Here is a 20,206-nt window from a genome sequence, read left to right on the forward strand (position 1 = left end):
GGGCTCGAACCCGGACCTTCTTGCTGTGAGGCGACAGCGCTAACCACTACACCACCGTGCCGCCGTCATCATTATTATTATTATTATTTCGGCTGCTCCCGTTAGGGGTCGCCACAGCAGCTCTGTTCCGCATATTTGAGTTGGCATAGGTTTTACAACTGTGTTCTGATGCAACCCTCCCGAATCTATCCAGGCTGGGGACTGGCACCAAGTATGCGCTGGCTTGTACAACCCCAGTGGTTGGGTATTTTACCTTTCACCTTGTCTTTGAACTGTGGAGGAAACCCATGCAGACACTGGGAGAACATGCAAACTCCATACAGAAAGACCCCGGTCGACCGTGGGGTTCAAACCCGGACCCTTCTTGCTGTGAGGCGACAGGGCCTTGTCATCTAATTATCATCCTCCCCTAAAATTTCTTCTGTTCTCTTGGGTCGCACATCTTAAAACTCTAGCGACCAATTAGCATGCTAAAAACCAACTGAGATTCCTAAGAATCGGTTAGCAACATCCTGGAATACCATAATAACCAGCAAGCAACATTGCAACAACCATTTGCAGTACCACAGCTTCATACATCTGAGCAGTTGCAGGTTAAGGGCCTTTCTTAAAGGTGCTGGGATTTGAACTCAGGACCCTCTAATCAGTCATCATATGCCTTAACAACTGAGCTGCTACTACTGTACCTAGCAACCACCTGGGATACCATAGGAATACCGAATTCCTGTAAGACTTAAGCATACGTCAATTCAGATACATGGAAGGTACTTAAACATGGACTGCCCTGCCCACCTACACCACCATCCACCTGCAATACCGTAGTAACCACCTGGGACACCATAGCATACCCTCAGATAGTTACCATCCACTCAGCCTCATCGTACATGGCTTATAGCCAACTTGGTGCTACACACCTCGTCGGCTATCGGCTCACGTACAACTCGATTTCATGGAAGAACTGTTAAAATATATCACAGCGCTGTTAAATTCTCAGTTCTGATTTGTCAGAAGATAGATTGACATTAATACAGCTGCAACTCAGGTTTATATTCATACGTTCATTCTATTACATTATGGTTTGTTTCTACAGTAACACCATGCATATAGGCTTGTATTGCAGACACTCAGTATAAATGTTTTTCTTTCTTTTTTTTTTTTTTTAAACATGTATAATTGCGGGTGGCACGGTGGTGTAGTGGTTAGCGCTGTCGCCTCACAGCAAGAAGGTCCGGGTTCGAGCCCCGTGGCCGGCGAGGGCCTTTCTGTGTGGAGTTTGCATGTTCTCCCCGTGTCCGCGTGGGTGTGCTCCGGTTTCCCCCACAGTCCAAAGACATGCAGGTTAGGTTAACTGGTGACTCTAAATTGAGCGTAGGTGTGAATGTGAGTGTGAATGGTTGTCTGTGTCTATGTGTCAGCCCTGTGATGACCTGGCGACTTGTCCAGGGTGTACCCTGCCTTTCGCCCGTAGTCAGCTGGGATAGGCTCCAGCTCGCCTGCGACCCTGTAGAACAGGACAAAGCGGCTAGGAGATAATGAGATGAGATGAGTCTCCAGTCTCAGAGCTTTGAAACAGATAGGATCGCTGACTTTGTACTGCAAAGTTCATGCGCTTCGTTAATATAAAACACAATTGCAATGTCAGTCCTGCAATGTTAATACTTTTCTGCCTTCTAGCATAGATCTCTTTGGGAGTTAATTATTCAAGGGGCAGCACGGTTACCTCACAACAAGAAGGTTCTGGGTTCGAGCCCAGTGGCCGGCGAGGGCCTTTCTGTGTGGAGTTTGCATGTTCTCCCCGTGTCTGCGTGGGTTTCCCCCACAGTCCAAAGACATGCAGTTAGGTTAACGTGGGGCGGCCTTGGGCTGAGGTGCCTTTTAGCGAGGTACTTAACCCCTCACTGCTCCCCGGGCGCTCTAGTGTGGCTTCCCACTGCTCTGGGTGTGTGTGTGTGTGTGTGTGTTCACTGCTTCAGATGGGTTAAATGCAGAGGATGAATTTCACTGTGCTTGAAGTGTGCATGTGACAAATAAAGGTTTCTTCTTCTAAAGGATAACTAAAGTCAGAGTTATTCACAAGATAATATCTCATTATCTCTAGCCGCTTCATCCTTCTACAGGGTCGCAGGCAAGCTGGAGCCTATCCCAGCTGACTACGGGCGAAAGGCGGGGTACACCCTGGACAAGTCGCCAGGTCATCACAGGGCTGACACATAGACACAGACAACCATTCACACTCACATTCACACCTACGCTCAATTTAGAGTCACCAGTTAACCTAACCTGCATGTCTTTGGACTGTGGGGGAAACCGGAGCACCCGGAGGAAACCCACGCGGACACGGGGAGAACATGCAAACTCCACACAGAAAGGCCCTCGCTGGCCCCGGGGCTCGAACCCAGGACCTTCTTGCTGTGAGGCGACAGCGCTAACCACTACACCACCGTGCCGCCCAGTTCGGGCGGTGTGACCGGGCTATTACACATTATGGAGTGAGGTATTGCTCATTGCACATATAAAGTATTGCACAGAGAGAGTCACATTATAAAATAAAATAAAAATATTACACATTTATGAAGTATTGCAAGGTAAGGTAAGGTGCACAGTCCTGAGGTGTATGTGCTGTGTGTAAGGTGCACAGTCCTGAGGTGAGGTGAATGTGTTGTGTTTCACATTATGGAGTGAGGTATTGCACATTATAAAATGTTGTGGGAGAAGTCATGCCAAATTAGAACTTTAAATAAAAATAACTCTGGAAATTTTTGTTTATTAGCATGCATATATGTATGTATGTATGTATGTATGTATGTACAATTTCTACTTCAAAAATCAGCCAAAGAAAGTTAGCTCAGTCATTCTGCCGCAAACTGCGACCTACTGTCGCACAACAGTTCAACAGTTGTTAGTGCGATTTACGGCACCGCGCCATTTTAAGAGAGCGCTGCACGAAGAACGCCAACGCTCACGGACGTTTTTCAGTTCTTTCGTCAGTTTGACTGAATTAGTATAATTATTTCGGCTGTTATCTTCAGAAAATTAAGGAGAATTTGTTTGTCCGTCGAGCTCGGAGATTCCCTTTGTTGTTGAATGCGGAGCTGAGGTAATTTAATCTCACAGAAGAAGGCCGTGCTGGCTAGCGAGGGCTTCTGGAAAAGTGTTAGCTTAGCATTGTGTAACCGAGTCAGTTAGGATAATCGATTAAGCTTGCTAACTGGATTTATTTATTTTTATTATTTTTTTAAATTTGCATTCCTTGTAGACGTTAATACGCGGTTGCATTTGCAGGAATAATATCTAGTTGTTTTGGGTTTTGTCGCTGAAATGCCTCGAGGATGAATAATGCTAATTAGCTTAGCAAGCTCAATCGTGTCATGTAGCGAACTAGCATGCTAACGTGCTGCTTTAAACACTGGCCTTCTTTCTCGTGTCGGTAACATTGAGGGTTTAGGAGTTTGCTAGTAAATACTTTCAAAGTTTTTGATCACTTGAGGCAATTCTTTTTGTATTTGCGCCATGATAGAATTCTTACTCAGGTTTAAAAAATAGTCAATAATCTACAGAAAAAGTCAATAATTTAGTTAAAATAAGTTCGAGGGGTCAGAATATACTGTATTTCGGTAGCAGTGATAAATATAATACGCTATATTTCTAAATCCGCTGTGTTGAGATGGCAAATTTTATTGTTTTCACCACTAGCACTTTTTTGACCTTCATATTTTCCTTGACTTGTAAACTTGTCAAGTTTACAAATCTCTCACCTTTGAGTTTAATCAAGTCATAACTGGTGTCAATCATTCACGGGTTTTGAGAATGGGAACTGTGGAAAAAGCTGTGCAGAATGACAGTAAATTATGAACAAAGCTTAATGTCACTCATTAAAAGATTGTCTAATACAGTCTTAATATTACAAGGTATATGATTTATACTTAAACCAAGAAAGAAGTACAGACTAACACTCTGAAAAGATGTTAAAGTGCGCATCACGGGTAAATTCAGGAGCAAGATTAATGTAATTCTCCTATATTATATTAAACTTTGGTCAAATATCTGTCACATTTTGTGCAATTTTTTTTACCTTGCGCAATACCAGAAAAATTCAGTTGAAATCAAGCCATTTGAGGCGAATTGGTCCGCCTCTGAAAAAACTTGCCGTTTGGATTTCCCGGCAAACATTGATTTTCGTGACGTCGCGTGCGGGACGCCTCCTTCTGAATCCTACATCAGTGCTGGTTTGTTTATGAGAAAACGACCTGGTGGTTTGCTGCAAATTTCTTCAACGTTATCACGCAATTATTAAAATGGTTAACAGATGTATCGTACGAGGGTGGAGCAACACCAATCTTGATGGGATTAGTACTCATCATTTCCCAAAAGACCAGACAATGAGAGAGAAATGGGAGCGCGTGGTCTACACAGGCTGTGCACTGAAACCGTTGTCACGGTCTGATCGTGCGCTGGTATAAATTTACCATGCACATGCGCAGACCAATATTTTATTTATTTATTTTCCGATCAACTTCCGGGAAGTCTCGATTTACCATTTCTTGCTGCGATTTTGTACCGAGCATTTCAACACATTTGTGGACTGATAGAACGCGAATTGTGACTACAGTTGTGAGATTTGATTATCAGTAGACAAACTGTTGAATATGGATGAGGAAACAATCATTTCCCAGTCACAAAATGAAGATCAGCAAAACACAGTCCAAAGATGCACGAGACCAGCGATTCGCCATTTAAACAAATCAATATTCATGAAGATAAAGTTCATCATTCCTGGCTGCTGGCTGGTCCTGATCAGCCTACTTGGTGCATAAACTGGAACTAAAACACTGGTCATTCATTCATTAATCAAGATAGTGAAAAAAATTTATTTGTGGATCAAGTATGAACGTAAATCCCATATCATATTGGGCTGGTAAATTTTGACTAGGTCCAATGACGGGAGTCTAATTATACCTGACAGAATAACTATATTATAATCATGATGAGTCTCACTCAAACAAATCAGTATTCATCAAGATAAAATGAAAATAATTTATTTGTGGATCAAGTATGATCATAAATCTATCATATTGGGCTGGTAAATTCTGACTAGGCCCAATGACAGCAGTCTAATTATACCAAGTTGGTAAATTTGAGAGAATAACTAAATTATAATCATGAGGAGTCTTACCTAAACAAATCAATATTCATCAAGATAGTGTAAATAATTCAAGTATGAACATAAATCTCATATTAGGCTGGTAAATTCAGACTAGGTCCAATTATACCAAGTTGGTAAATTTTTATACTGTGGTAAGGTTAGACCGTGGCTGCTACAGTTTAAATTTACCTGGTAAATTCAGACCGTGACACCGTGCGAAGCTCTCGTAGCCTGCTGGCGCTTCCGCAGGTGATGTCACTAATCTGGCTCCAGACTCCCTTGGGATTTTTCCAGACGCGTTTTTTTTTTTTTTTCTGCTGTAGACAGATGGCCTTGTGCAAAATTACCCTTCTGGATGAGTGTGTAAAGGGACATAGTTTCATATATATTAAAAAAAAAAAAGAAACGAAATTGGTCCAGAATATACACTTTAAACCACTGTAATCTCCTACTGAGATGTTCCTGTGTTTTGGGGTTTTGTTTTTCAGCCGAATGAAGTGTGTGAGCAAAACTCAGATGCTGTAATGTTAAATACTGTGTTATATTTCTCTTCAGGTGAACGATGACTCAGTTTCTGCCCCCGAACCTGCTGGCCCTGTTTGCCCCACGGGATCCAATCCCATTCCTGCCGCAGCTGGAGAAACTTCCCCATGAAAAGCATCACAACCAGCCTTACTCCGGCATCGCTCCTTTCATCAAGCACTTTGAGGTACGCTGATTTCAGATTGTGCAGCTTTCACCGTGACGGGCATGTTTACATTGTGCTCTAAAATGGTCATTAGGAATAATCGCAGGTCATGGATATCATTTCTGAATTGACGGCAGAAAAGAAGTGTGTTGCTTTTTCTTCCAGTACTCCAGAAGGCGTGTAATCTTTTCTATTTTCTGCCCAAACTAAAATGAAAAATTATTGGCCTTGTTTAAAACGGCACATAAATTATAGATATTTTAAAAGGACGTATAAATGCTGGGATTATAATGATCCGAATCACTTCCCCTTCTAAATAGAGATCCGAGCCTGTTTCAGAAGTATGTGCTGAAGCGGACACTGAGTGCTTCTCGTTTCTGTAATTCTTTCATTTCCTCACTTCTTAACTCCTTTTTCACAGGAAAAAAAAGTAAACAAGGCTTGAGACACAAGGGGCAAACATTTTATATTTAACTGCCTTATCCAATATTTTAATTATTTCCATGTTTTATATAAATGTTATCTTGCGTATTTGAGGTTTCCCTCCTCACATTTAGTCAGATTCATCTCATCAGCTAATTATCGAACCTGATAAACGTTAAATGTGCTGGATGTGGATTGAGGAGCACTGAATTAGAGGATTGTGATGCGCTCAGTGTTTCTGACTTCCACATGTCATGATATGATTGTTTTTAACAGTCACAATGTGTTGGAAACCATATAAGCAGCTCTGTTTTGTTTGAGTGTGATGATTGGCATGTATACAAGCTTCTTTAATTTTAGCCATATTACAGCCCCGATTCCAAAAAAGTTGGGACAAAGTACAAATTGTAAATAAAAACGGAATGCAATAATTTACAAATCTCAAACTGATATTGTATTCACAATAGAACATAGACAACATATCAAATGTCGAAAGTGAGACATTTTGAAATTTCATGCCAAATATTGGCTCATTTGAAATTTCATGACAGCAACACATCTCAAAAAAGTTGGGACAGGGGCAATAAGAGGCTGGAAAAGTTAAAGGTACAAAAAGGGAACAGCTGGAGGACCAAATTGCAACTCATTAGGTCAATTGGCAATAGGTCATTAACATGACTGGGTATAAAAAGAGCATCTTGGAGTGGCAGCGGCTCTCAGAAGTAAAGATGGGAAGAGGATCACCAATCCCCCTAATTCTGCGCCGACAAATAGTGGAGCAATATCAGAAAGGAGTTCGACAGTGTGAAATTGCAAAGCGTTTGAACATATCATCATCTACAGTGCATAATATCATCAAAAGATTCAGAGAATCTGGAAGAATCTCTGTGCGTAAGGGTCAAGGCCGGAAAACCATACCGGGTGCCCGTGATCTTCGGGCCCTTAGACGGCACTGCATCACATACAGGCATGCTTCTGTATTGGAAATCACAAAATGGGCTCAGGAATATTTCCAGAGAACATTATCTGTGAACACAATTCACCGTGCCATCCGCCGTTGCCAGCTAAAACTCTATAGTTCAAAGAAGAAGCCGTATCTAAACATGATCCAGAAGCGCAGACGTCTTCTCTGGGCCAAGGCTCATTTAAAATGGACTGTGGCAAAGTGGAAAACTGTTCTGTGGTCAGACGAATCAAAATTTGAAGTTCTTTATGGAAATCAGGGATGCCGTGTCATTCGGACTAAAGAGGAGAAGGACGACCCAAGTTGTTATCAGCGCTCAGTTCAGAAGCCTGCATCTCTGATGGTATGGGGTTGCATTAGTGCGTGTGGCATGGGCAGCTTACACATCTGGAAAGACACCATCAATGCTGAAAGGTATATCCAGGTTCTAGAGCAACATATGCTCCCATCCAGACGACGTCTCTTTCAGGGAAGACCTTGCATTTTCCAACATGACAATGCCAAACCACATACTGCATCAATTACAGCATCATGGCTGTGTAGAAGAAGGGTCCGGGTACTGAACTGGCCAGCCTGCAGTCCAGATCTTTCACCCATAGAAAACATTTGGCGCATCATAAAACGGAAGATACGACAAAAAAGACCTAAGACAGTTGAGCAACTAGAATCCTACATTAGACAAGAATGGGTTAACATTCCTATCCCTAAACTTGAGCAACTTGTCTCCTCAGTCCCCAGACGTTTACAGACTGTTGTAAAGAGAAAAGGGGATGTCTCACAGTGGGAAACATGGCCTTGTCCCAACTTTTTTGAGATGTGTTGTTGTCATGAAATTTAAAATCACCTAATTTTTCTCTTTAAATGATACATTTTCTCAGTTTAAACATTTGATACGTCATCTATGTTCTATTCTGAATAAAATATGGAATTTTGAAACGTCCACATCATTGCATTCCGTTTTTATTTATAATTTGTACTTTGTCCCAACTTTTTTGGAATCGGGGTTGTAGTTTTGTTGTTCCAGAGCGTGTATGTTAAATTTAGGCTAAATTATTTTCATTAAAGCGAAGGTCTTGCATAGCCAGAATCACTTCACGGTAGATGGTTTTGAGCCTCCTGGGGATCATCAGATACACGTTCTGGGCCCTTCTGGCAGAATATGTGAGAGCTGTCGAGTTATCTTGACAACCTGGAGGGCTTGGCGTTGTCATGTTGAAAATTGAGTCGAGCAGTGGATGAGTTCATCCTTCGCAACTGTGAAGGCGTGCTCAGGGGCTCCATGTGGTTACCGTAGCATTCTGTTGCAACCATAAAGTTCAAAATGTTCACGGGACAACATTCTGCATAAAGTGAAAAGCTTGATCGGGGGCGTGGCTTATTTCGTCTTGCCATAGCTATGCCGTACTGCCGTTGTGAAAACCATGCATGTTGCTGTAAAGCTGTATGTCACTGTTGCCATTGGTCTTCCTTCACTACTGTTACAGCTTCCATGGCTTTGTTTGTATATTTGCCCCGCCCAAATTTTATACAACAGCTCGCCTCCAAAATCTGCCAGAATGACCACGGTAGCCCCAGCCACAGTTCTCACAGGTCAGCCGGCTATGAGTGACCTTAGTAGAACTCTCCTCGATTTAGTATTAATTGTACCTCGTTCTTGTCGAGATTCCTGTATAGTTGTCCAGGTTCGTGACTCATTCCTCTATGGATTGTGCTCATTGTTTTCCTTTCTTTCTTCTAAATGATCAGGATCCTCGCGATGCGCCGCCACCGACAAGAGCTGAAACGCGAGAGGAGAGACTGGAAAGAAAGGTGAAGAGATTTGTGATGTTCTCAGAGTATTTTTGGATATGCTGTATTGTATTCTAAACTACTGCTTGAATCACAGAGGCGCGAGAAGATGGAGAGGAGACAAGCGGTCGTAGAAACCGAGCTGAAGTTGTGTAAGTGCAGCCGAAACACACGCGCCCATTTTTTATTTTTAAGTTACAAACCTTTTGTTGTCGTAACCGCAAAACAGTCATCTTTGCTACTCCTTTTTTTTTTTTTTAAACAGGGGATCCTCACAACGACCAGAACGCACAAGGGGACGCTTTCAAGACCTTATTCGTGGCTCGGATTGTGAGTTCCTTGATTTGTATCTGACTTGAATATCTAACATGTATTCCTCTGCCTTTTATTTACTTGTTTTTTGGTTGTCTTTTTTTTTTTTTGAACAGAATTACGATACTACGGAGTCCAAACTGCGTCGTGAGTTTGAGGTCTACGGCCCCATCAAACGAGTGAGTAGTCAGCTTGTTCATTCCTAATCTTCTAGATTTTCTGAAATTATGTAAAAAGATTTAGCTTTTCTCACCATGCACCAAGCCAAACGTACAAGTATACGATTTCCCAGGGTGACGCTGAATAGCCCTCGTTTAAAATAATCATCCGTCCATGCTGATTAATCAGACATCGTTCTCCAGTAGTTTGTTTGCATACGATGTGATGCCAGTGCAGGTTGGAGTCAGGAAGTGATTTTCTGCATAGGAAGCACTTCAAGCTCTCAAAATTCTGTTCGCTCAAATCAATTAAACCACGATGAGCTTATGCTGTGATTTTTCTGTTTAACCTCCTCAGAGCTAGCACAGTGCCAGTTTTTCTCCATCGTGTCCATTCTGCTTTGATTGTGCATGTCATCGGAATCATGTGACCGCAAACAACCTATAGTGACGTGTATACTCTGATTTTTCTGTCTTAAAGGTTCTGACTGCAAAGTTGAATTCTGGTCTATTTCTATAGTTGTTGGGGTTTCGAGATGTTTTGCCGCTGCATGCAGTGTGTTGTGTATAAATGTTTTGCCGAGATAAAAAGTGTCCCACGTTTTTACCATGCCGAAGCAAGTAAGCAACAATATCACGTGGCCACCGTGGGGCGTGTCTGTTAGACCGACTGTTAATCAGAACAAGTCGGCGTGGGCAAACATGGCGGACTCGGCGCTCCTTCCAGCAGAAAAGAAACGGAAAATCTGCCTAGTGAGTGCAACTGCAAGATAGAGCAAAGTCAGATGACGTCATTTTTTTCTGGACTGATAACTAATGGCCCTTTTCCACTACCCTTTTTCGGCTCGCTTCAGCTCACTTCAGCCCGACATGGCTCGCGTTTCGACTACCAAAGAACAGCACGACTCAGCTCGCTTCAGCCCTGCTTAGCCCCTAAAACTCACACGGTTTTGGAGTGGGGCTGAAGCGAGCCAAACCGAGCCGAGTGAGGCTGGGGGCGTGAGCAGACACTCCCCTGTGCACTGATTGGTGAGGAGGAGTGTCCTCACATGCCCACACACGCCCCGCGAGCACGCTGGGATCTGTAAACACCGTAAACCCGGAAGAAGAATAATTACAAATTACGAGAATTTCTGAAGCCTTATGCGCCTCGCCTCATCTATACGCTCTTGCCAGTATCTGTTGGCGTTGTCGGTGACAACAAGCCACAGCACCAAGACCAGCAACACTAACGACTCCATGTCCTCCATGTTTATTGTTTACTATTCGGGTCGTGAGACTACCGCTTAAAAGCTCACTGATGTCACTGTTTGCGCTGCTTAACGACATCACGTGACGTCCACCCACTTTCGCTAACTCCACCCAATGTGTCCACCCACTTCGAGCCAGCACGGTTCAGCGCGGTTAGTCGAAATGCAACACCAACAGCCCCACTCAGCCCGACTCAGCACGGCACGGCTCAGCCCAACTCAGCCGCATTGGTAGTGGAAAAGCGGCATAAATCATTCTAGCTAGCGCTTAGCCTTAGAATGCATGAGCTCGACACCGCGGTAGCGAATATGGAGTTGTACACCTATTGTTTTGATCTTGCAGAGAAAGAAATGATAAAAGCAGTAAATGAGAGAATGTGTGTTGGGGTGGGCGGTATGGCCAAAAATGTATATCACGGTATAATTTGAGCCACTGACGGTATACGGTATACATCACGGTATTGTAGTTTTGTATATAAATTACAACAGAACAGTTTCTTAGTGGTTACCATAGCAAAAAGTAAAAGCTTTCAATCAAGATATTTTCAGCAATATTGAAATTTATTGTGCAAAACAGAAAAAACAGGACATATAAGTGTACTGCAATGGACCTGGTTATGTCAATCCACTGCTGGCTCTTTTTCTCATAAGGCGAACCTTTAGTAAATGACTGGGCGATAGACTGTTTGTGGTGTGTGGTTTTTCTCCCGCCCGAGGACTGCCCTTTCTTTTCGGTAACATCACGCTGCAGTCTTTGGCTTTCTTCATATTCGATAGCGTGGTTAGTCTTGAGGTGGTTGAACAGATTACTTGTGTTACCGTGTCTTGCGATCACTGTCGCCCGGCATATCTTGCAGATAACATTTTCTTGTTTAATATCCGTCACTTTAAATCCAAACCATGCCCAGATTACTGATGTCGCGCCGACTTTTTTCACGAGCTCTTCCTTTGCTGCCATCTCTTCACTACTCGCCGCCATTGTTGTTGTTCTTCGAAGCAGCCAGGCGGGTGTTCAAACTATGCATTACTGTCAACTAGAGGAGGCAATGAGCTATCGCGGTACACGCTATGACACAAACTCTCTACCGTTGGTCAAAAAATACCGCATACGGTATCATACCGTGCAAACCGCCCACCCCTAATGTGTGTATATTTTATTTATTTGTCTTTTGTTTCACGGATCTATGCGTGAATATCAGCCACAACTCAAAACTCTCCGAGGTCAATACAGTGTCGCGATATTTTCTTGGTGTGACAGTTATGCTAATTACCGTATTTTTGGGACTATAAGGCGCACTCAAAATCCTTAAATTTTCTCAAATTGACAGTGCGCCTTATAATCCAGCGCGCCTTATGTATGATTACTTGTGCTTACTGACCGATTTTATGTGGTACAATGCGCTCAAAAATTTGTCAAAATGTGTAAGTACGACTTTGGTAAGCAACGGAGCCGCTCCGCTCAATGGATATTCGGAGCATTACGGTACGCTGTGTCACTACCTGATCGGCCTCGTAACAGGACCCCTGAGCAGTCTACAAGACTGCCTGACTGTAATGTCTAAACTAGAAATGCGTTCATGTAAGGCAGCCCGGGCCCAGAGTACACACTAGCAACAATAAACCAATCAGAGAACAGTGTTTAGTACGCTTACCTCGCCACTTTTTATACGTAATACGTACTGTGCTTCAACATTATATTGCACTACATTTGTGTGTACGTAAAAGGACCCCCAAAATGGCGTCTGTTAAGAGGCATGCTTACGAAGTGGGTTTCAAGCAGGTTGGAAGAGGAATGAATCAATAAGTGAGTGTATTTTTCTGTACCGGTATTTGTTGTTACAACTGAGTGGAATAAAGTTTGATTTATCGGACTGTGTTGTTTTGCTTAATGCGCCTTACAATCTGGTGCGCCTTATGTGTGAACATAGACACGTTAATTCACAGTGCGCCATATAATCCGGTGTGCCTTATCGCCCGAAAAATACGGTAGTTAAAGCTCCTCCCCTTGCGTTCGGCTGTTTCCCGAGGACCATACGGTTTACCTCCCAAAACGGAGAACAGCGACCCTCAGGACATCAAAATGATCTCATCTCATGTATGCTGCACATGATCTTGTTCTTACGAGACTTAGGAAAATGCCATGCACAAGAAAAACTGACTGTTCACTTTGCAGTACTTTTAAGCGATGGTCATTTTGCTGGTGTGGGCGGGGTTCTGTCTCTCTCCCCCCCCCTTCCGCTCTAACAGCTGGATGTTCATTTTTAGATCTACATTGTGTACAACAAGAGGACGGGAAAGCCACGCGGCTACGCTTTCATCGAATACGAGCACGAGCGAGACATGCACTGTGAGTAAGCTCTTCTTAAATATCTTCACTAGGCTCAGACTTTTTTTTTTTTTTTTCTCTCCTAAAATCCGTGTTTGTCTGTGCCCACTGAGAGAAACTGGTTTAAACCAGTATGATGAATAGTTAATATAACTTGCACAAAGATCGTGTTTGTGTGGTGTTTCTTCTCACATCTGTGTTGTACCTGGTGTGAATGTTGAAGGGAGTGGGCGGGCTGGCTGGCAGTGGGGGGGTGTTACATACAAGTCGATATGACTATGCATTAGTCCACTACACGTGCGTTCTGATGAATGTCGCCGCTCTACGGCATCTCTAATGTTTAGGCAGTGAGACACACAGGAGTGTGTGTATGTGTTCCAGTCGGAGCGGCGATGGTAAGCTAAAGGCCGAGCCTTCTTTAGCGCCAAGGTGACTTTTTTTTAAACCCTGCACACCTGTCTCTGTCGAACAACCTGAAGAAGGCTTTTTGTATACCTTAGCCCAGACGAGTCTGTTGCTGAGTGAAGTGTTGCAAGCGCAAGTCCATGCCGTGTATTAATTGTGTGTTGTTCTCGTTGCTACTGCAGCCGCCTATCTCTGATGGCTATTGGCCAGAGCTGGCTTGCAGATCATGATGATGGTTTTGATACATCTACACCCTACTACCACAGCTCAGTATATGGTTGGTATGATGGGTTTGTATGATGGGTAAGATTTCTTTACACCCTCATCTACTTCTAGGCTCCGACAAGGCACACGTTCATTCGACCAAATTACCAAAAGGCTATTTTCTCCCCCCTCTCCTTTTTCAGGCTCCTTTTGGTCCATGAACGTTCCTTGTTGTAGGGTAGGCTTAGGGAGCGGATGTCTGGGGTCAACCTCTGTTAAAGCCATTGTGAATTAAGGGTAAAGTCCAGGTTGTACTCTGCAAAATTTACATGGGATTTTTTTTTTTTTCTTTTCCGAGTTATAAAGTGGCAGACATTTTTATAATCTAAGGCTGAGGAAGAAACGTGTAGAGACTCATGCGGCATGTCATTCCATCAGGAATAAAACTGTAGTGGGAGAAATCCCTGTGGCACTCTACGGTGTTTTTATGTGCCTTAGGCGACTCGTTTTAGATTTTTCGGATCACGGATCCACCGACGGCAGTTAAATACTACCGCTAAAAAAATAGTCTGTGCGTATTTTTATTTTAACCGCCAAAACGTACAAAAAGAAATGTAAAAAAAAAATAGTCACACATTTTTCTTGTAACAGCACTGTATCCCTGGTACTAGGTCATATTTCTTTAAGTAAAAAGTATTAGAATCGCAAATACAAACGACAATGTGTGTTGTATATATCCACTTCAGCCGAGTCCGAAAACGAAACTATTTACGACATTGAGTATTCACTTGAATGTTTTTATGGTATTTACGACCGCTTTACGACAGTGTCAACCTGGTGCTGACCATGGCTGACGCTGACAGCATGGATTCCGAGCTATCGCCTCAACTGTACGTAAGCATAAAGTGTGGTAAAGAAAAGTCTTTTCACTGTCTCACTAACCAAAACGTGGGCGACTTCGTCTCTCGAGCGTTGAAAGTAAACGATGAAAAGATCAAAACGATCTTTGGTTCTCAGAAAGAAGGTGGTGATGTAACGAGCGCGATGGTGAATATGCCTGCCGTAACATTAGTTCGCGATTTTGGCTGCAAGTATCTGACTGGAATTAGAAGAGGATGGTGCTGCAGAGAGCCCTATCGAATCAAGTAGCACGAACGGATCAGCCTTCGATGTGCTCATGAGAGCTCAGCGGTCATATGACCACATATACCTTCAGAGAAGTAAGTACTGGAATGCTAGTCCATGTCTCATATATATGTGTGTGTATGTAAATCTTAATCCGACATTGAAATTTTGCTATGAAAAAAAAAAAAAAATTGGACAAGGACACTTTTATTTCGACCGACATCATCAAAAATATATTGAAAAAGTCCGTGAACCTAAAGATAAAAAATGGGTGGTCTTGTACATCACCCTGACCCATCTAAGTCTTACGGAGTATAGCCCTTTGATTATAGATGGCTTTAATAGTGTAGGTTAATCAAAGGCAGTCTGCTATCTGACAAAAAAAAAAAAATCCTCCCAAAGTCGTCCAGTAAATCAGATCAAGGAAGATTAGATCTTAAAACAAAATTGCACAATGAAAGCATACAGATTTTACAATTTAGCATAAACTAGTATTAACAGCCTAATTGTCCGAAATTAAATCGTCCATAACACCGATCGAGAAATCTTGAGAGAGAATGCTTTCCTTCTCAAGGTTTATTTTAAATTTTTTTTTTATGTCTAGGTTGTGTATTTCCCTTTGTACATTTTCTTCCTTCCTCTGTGCCTTTGGATCTCAGAATTTAAGATTAATCCTCAGTGTAACGTCACCTATAATTAGACCTGGACAGGCATATTTAAAAAAAAAAATCTCGATATACTACTCATTTCCCTGTAGAGTATATAGACCGGGGTGGACAAATCAAATCATAAATGTATTAGCTCTAATGTGGTTCCCACGCGGGCATTTTGGTTACTTTGGAAAATTTAATTTACTCAACCAAAAAAAGCTGCTGATGTAATGAAGCAGTACGGTGATACAGACTAAGGGAAAGTAACTTTAGTTTATGGTAATTTAAACTCTTTTTCTCGTGTAGAAAATAGTCTGTGTTGAGCTGTTGGTCAACAATTGACTGTTAAGGTGACTCGCAAGCAGCAGAACTGTAAGCTATATATATCCCCCCCCCCCCGATTCTGAAAGGAAACCCACAAACCCTTCATACTAATAACTGCTCTCGTGTTAACTAGATCGCGTCTCTGTATTCGATAGCGGGTTCAATAGTTACAGCTTTAAGATGCATCACAATTCTGTGAAGTAGATCAAGTTTGCATGTTAACCCTGTTTTGTCTTCGAGGCTTGCGCGTCTTGAGTACCCAGGTGCGTGATTTGTCCACCCTGTATGTATAGGAGTTCCTGATAAGTCCCACTTTGACTGAGGAATGTCTTTAGTACGACTATTTAGGAGAAGAGAGGGTTGTTGGTAAGGCCCTCTGGGTACTGGTATGATTTTTGATAGAAAATTGGGGGTTTGGGGTAAGGCCCTCAAGCTTGATGGAATAGAGAGGGTTTTGGGTAAGGCCCTTTGAAAGTGGTTGAGTGGAGGGTTGTTGGTAAGGCCCTCTAGTGGAGAGATGTTTGAGGTTAGGGTGTATTTAAGGGGGTTCACGGTAAGGCCCTCTAGTGGAGATGTTTGGGGGAAATGTAAGGGGTTCATGATGTTTGAGGTTGGGGTGAATTTAAGGGGGTTCACGGTAAGGCCCTCTGGTGGAGATGGTTGGGGTAAATTTAAGGGGGTTGACAGTAAGGCCTTCTAGTGGAGATGGTTGGGGTAAATTTAAGGGGGTTCACGGTAAGGCCCTCTGGTGGAGAGATGTTTGAGGTTGGGGTAAATTTAAGGGGGTTCACGGTAAGGCCCTCTGGTGGAGAGATGTTTGAGGTTGGGGTAAATTTAAGGGGGTTCACGGTAAGGCCCTCTGGTGGAGAGATGTTTGAGGTTGGGGTAAATTTAAGGGGGTTCACGGTAAGGCCCTCTGGTGGAGAGATGTTTGAGGTTGGGGTAAATTTAAGGGGGTTCACGGTAAGGCCCTCTGGTGGAGAGATGTTTGAGGTTGGGGTAAATTTAAGGGGGTTCATGGTAAGGCCCTCTAGTTGATTAAGTCCTGAGGGTTGTTGGTAAGGCCCTCTGATTAGATTAGATAGCCTGATGTGTATCTGATTCCACTGGAACAGCCATCTTCGACAGTGCAGACCAGAATAGCTGTGTGGACCTCGTCCAGTCCATCTGTCGAAAGGAATGGATACCGGTTTTTTTTGTTTTGTTTGTTTTTTTTTTTCCCCCCGCTTATGTGAAATGTATCGCCTCCATTTTGGCTCAGCACCTGGAATCACCAGGCTACGCCACCGATGGGTTCCAGCCCTGGCCAGGTATTATGGTAAGGGAGCAATTACAGGTAATGTGGTAAGATGAAGGGAATTACTTATTCACTAGCTCAGACATTTGGCCAGATTTGGGGGGGGGGACTAAAATCCAGCGAGGGGAGAACATCAACATGGAATTTAAAAATATATATATATATTTTCCTCCCCTGATTACACTACTTTTTGATGGATGGATGGATATGTCTGGGGTGGGGTGTTAAGATGAGAACATCAACTGTGTCTTTACGGGTGCTCTTTTTGTCCTTTGTGCCCTAATGTGAGGGTGTGGCTGCTTCTCTAATAAGTGTGTCTGAACAGGTAGATGTGAAGCACATTTTTGAATCTGCAGCCATTATTCATAAGTTAAGAGACGGAGCTATAAAGCCTCTAAAGAATGTAGACCCGTTTGGCGTTCGGTGATGTTAATTGTCCTAATTTAAAAGCATGCAATTATTTATAGTCTCCTGTATAAAGTGAGTATTTTAAATGTAAGCTTCTGCGGAGGTTTAGTACAAAGCTCTGAATTGGTGAGAAACATCCTTTCTAACTGCCTGATGCTGTTTTCACCACATGGTACGATAACGAAGCATTCAGGTCAAGTTAGTTTTTGTGGTCCATCCAGCGTGTTTGGGTTTTATGCGAAGAGCTGCTGATGGTGGAACTAGCCCAGTCGTATTGTCCAAGTCGAAGGACTGAAACGAAATTCATGTAATATATATATATTTTTGGCTAGGTTTATGAACATATCAAATGCAGCATTAGAATTTCTGCATGTGGGAGTTCTGCTACAAGCCTGTGGTCGGATCTGGACGTCAATCTAAAACACGTTCCGTCCTTTTAAACCAATCCCAAGACATCTTGACGTAACCGGCCACTGTGGCCGCCTCGTCAAGCCGAAATGTTTGACGACTCATTCAGGGAAAAAAAAAAAAAGCAAACCCGTGCTGTAGTTATTACTCATTTTTGCACCCTGAGGTAAGAGCTTGCTGTGTAATGCCTGTATGAATTTACACGGGCTTCAAACCCTCAAGGTAAGCGATCACCAAAGTAATACTGCAGCATGCGTTCGTCCTTCTCACACATCCCCTCTCTTTCTCTCTCGTTCTCCTTTCATTCTCTCTCTTTCATGCTCTCTTCCTCTGCCTGTTGCTCTTTCTGTCTATCACGTGTTCTTTCTCTATAGCGGCTTACAAGCATGCAGATGGCAAGAAGATCGATGGGCGCAGAGTTCTTGTCGATGTAGAGAGAGGTCGCACCGTGAAGGGATGGCACCCTCGTCGGCTGGGTAAGAAACGCAGTAATGCTCAGTTCAGGGTTTGGGGTCTGTCCCCCCCCCCAAAATAAAGATTTAACATAACTCGTGGCTTTGGTTTCTAGGCGGAGGTCTGGGTGGTACTAGGAGAGGCGGAGCAGATGTTAACATCAAGCATTCTGGTAGAGATGACACGTCCCGCTATGATGACCGACCTATTGGAAGGTGTGTATTTGGGGTGTAGGTTCTTAAAACCACTTCCTTTCCTATCCTATTTAAAAACAAGCATCTGTATATATGATGTATCAATATAGCATGGATGTTGCTAGCTAGGAAGTGTATGAGGGGATCTAATTAAACTAGCTCTGTTTTAAAGCATTTCCTTGCTTGTTTATTATTGCAGCGACCGGGATCGTGAGCGCGGAGATCGGCGCGAGCGAAGTCGTGAACGCGACCGAGACAAGGAGCGCAACGAGCGACGTCGATCACGCTCGCGGGAGCGGCGCAGACGCACCCGATCACGTGAGCGTGACAGGGCAGCGGGGGGAGGTGTGGATGAGAGTAGCAGCCGTCGCAGGGACAGAGACAGGGACCGAGATGTAGAGGCCAAGCCACGTGAAAGGAGCAGAGAGCGCGACCGAGACAGAGATCGCAAGAGGAGGAGCAGGAGCAGGGAGAGGAGGAGGGACAGGGAGCGAGGGAAGGGTGCAGAAGGAGGTGAAGAGGGCGCAGGCGGTCTGACCGATGGCATGATGGGAGAAGGAGAGCGCGGGATGGACGAGTCAGTCGTGGGAGAAGAGGGAGGGCCAGAAGGAGAAGAGCGAGGGAGAGATAGAGACAGGGACCGGGACAGAGACCGGGATAGGAAGCGTAGTCACAGAGATAAAGATAGAGACAGGGACAGAGAAAGAAGGAGGGACAGAGACCGAGACAGAGATCGCGAGCATAAGAGGGACAGGGGTGATCGAGAGCGTAGAGAGGATCGACACGGCTCTCTGCTTCCCCCTATGGGTGAGAATGAAGGCTTGGGGAACGGAGAAGAAGGAGACATCTCTCTCCCGCCGCAAATGGAGGAAGGGTCGCAGGATGGGATGAATGCCATGATGATGGACCAGGACTCCATGCAGTCCGGTGACGGCTACGCTTCTAACGAGAACGGCTACAAGATGGAAGCTCAGGGGGATGAGTACTAAACGTTTTGAGTGGCGTCCTCACATGGAAAAAAACCTCCCTCTGATTGTTTGTCTATATGATGAGGAATTAATCTTAGTGTCTATTCAATCAGCTTCGTCAGAGCATGATCTGTCCACCATGAGCCGTGTCCTCTGGGCTGAAATGAGAACGGAGCTGAATTTTTTCTTTTTTTGGGGTCCACCATAGTTTTGGCAAGGATTAACTAAAATGGTGCATTCAAAGACTCCTGTAACTGTTGTGCTGTATTTTTATTTTTTGGTAACCCCTCAAGATAAAATCATTATATGATTAGGTCAGACTGAGTTCCAGATTTGTCCAACTTGTATTTTGATATATTAATCGACTCCAAGACTTTTCGAGGTAAGATGTGTTTAAGGAGGGTTTTGTTTTGTTTTTTTGTTTTTTTTGAAAGGTATCAAGTGAAATATTTCCGGGGCTTCATCATGTACAGCTTTGTCCTTATTTTTCAAGCAGTGGAGCGGGGGAGAAAAATGTGTGCTTTTAACTGAGAATGTTGCCATAGGTTCACAAAAAGTTGCTCTTATTCTTGTGTAATTAGTCTTATTTGTTGGAAAAAGAGTATGGATACTTTGTGAGCCACCTCTTCTTGTAACCTTTGTTATGGGGTTTTGTTTTGTTTTGTGTTGTTTCTCTTTAATAAATGTGCTTTTTTTTTCCCTCTGTTTTTTTAAATGA

The 20,206-nt window shown here is 43.4% G+C and overlaps 1 protein-coding gene across 1 annotated transcript; it reads left to right on the forward strand.

The window, feature by feature from the left end:
* The first annotated feature begins 2,926 nt into the window (after positions 1–2,926).
* On the forward strand, positions 2,927–20,206 carry snrnp70 (small nuclear ribonucleoprotein 70 (U1)). The gene is made up of 10 exons (XM_060902106.1): positions 2,927–3,097; positions 5,699–5,852; positions 8,965–9,027; positions 9,104–9,158; positions 9,272–9,336; positions 9,435–9,497; positions 12,992–13,073; positions 18,248–18,349; positions 18,442–18,541; positions 18,720–20,206. The coding sequence occupies exons 2-10, from the start codon at positions 5,706–5,708 to the stop codon at positions 19,507–19,509; spliced, it is 1,467 nt and encodes a 488-aa protein (XP_060758089.1). The 5' UTR covers positions 2,927–3,097; positions 5,699–5,705; the 3' UTR covers positions 19,510–20,206.

This window comes from Neoarius graeffei, chromosome 20 (genome assembly GCF_027579695.1).
Source record: "Neoarius graeffei isolate fNeoGra1 chromosome 20, fNeoGra1.pri, whole genome shotgun sequence".
Lineage (NCBI taxonomy): Eukaryota > Metazoa > Chordata > Actinopteri > Siluriformes > Ariidae > Neoarius > Neoarius graeffei.

What these genes read in the sequence shown, in the direction of transcription:
- snrnp70 (XM_060902106.1), top strand. Translation starts at nt 5,706, where the DNA reads ATGACTCAGTTTCTGCCCCCGAACCTGCTGGCCCTGTTTGCCCCACGG. An exon ending in AGGAGAGACTGGAAAGAAAG is followed by an intron (nt 9,028 to 9,103) that starts GTGAAGAGATTT and finishes CTTGAATCACAG; the next exon opens with AGGCGCGAGAAGATGGAGAG. An exon ending in ATGGCACCCTCGTCGGCTGG is followed by an intron (nt 18,350 to 18,441) that starts GTAAGAAACGCA and finishes TTTGGTTTCTAG; the next exon opens with GCGGAGGTCTGGGTGGTACT.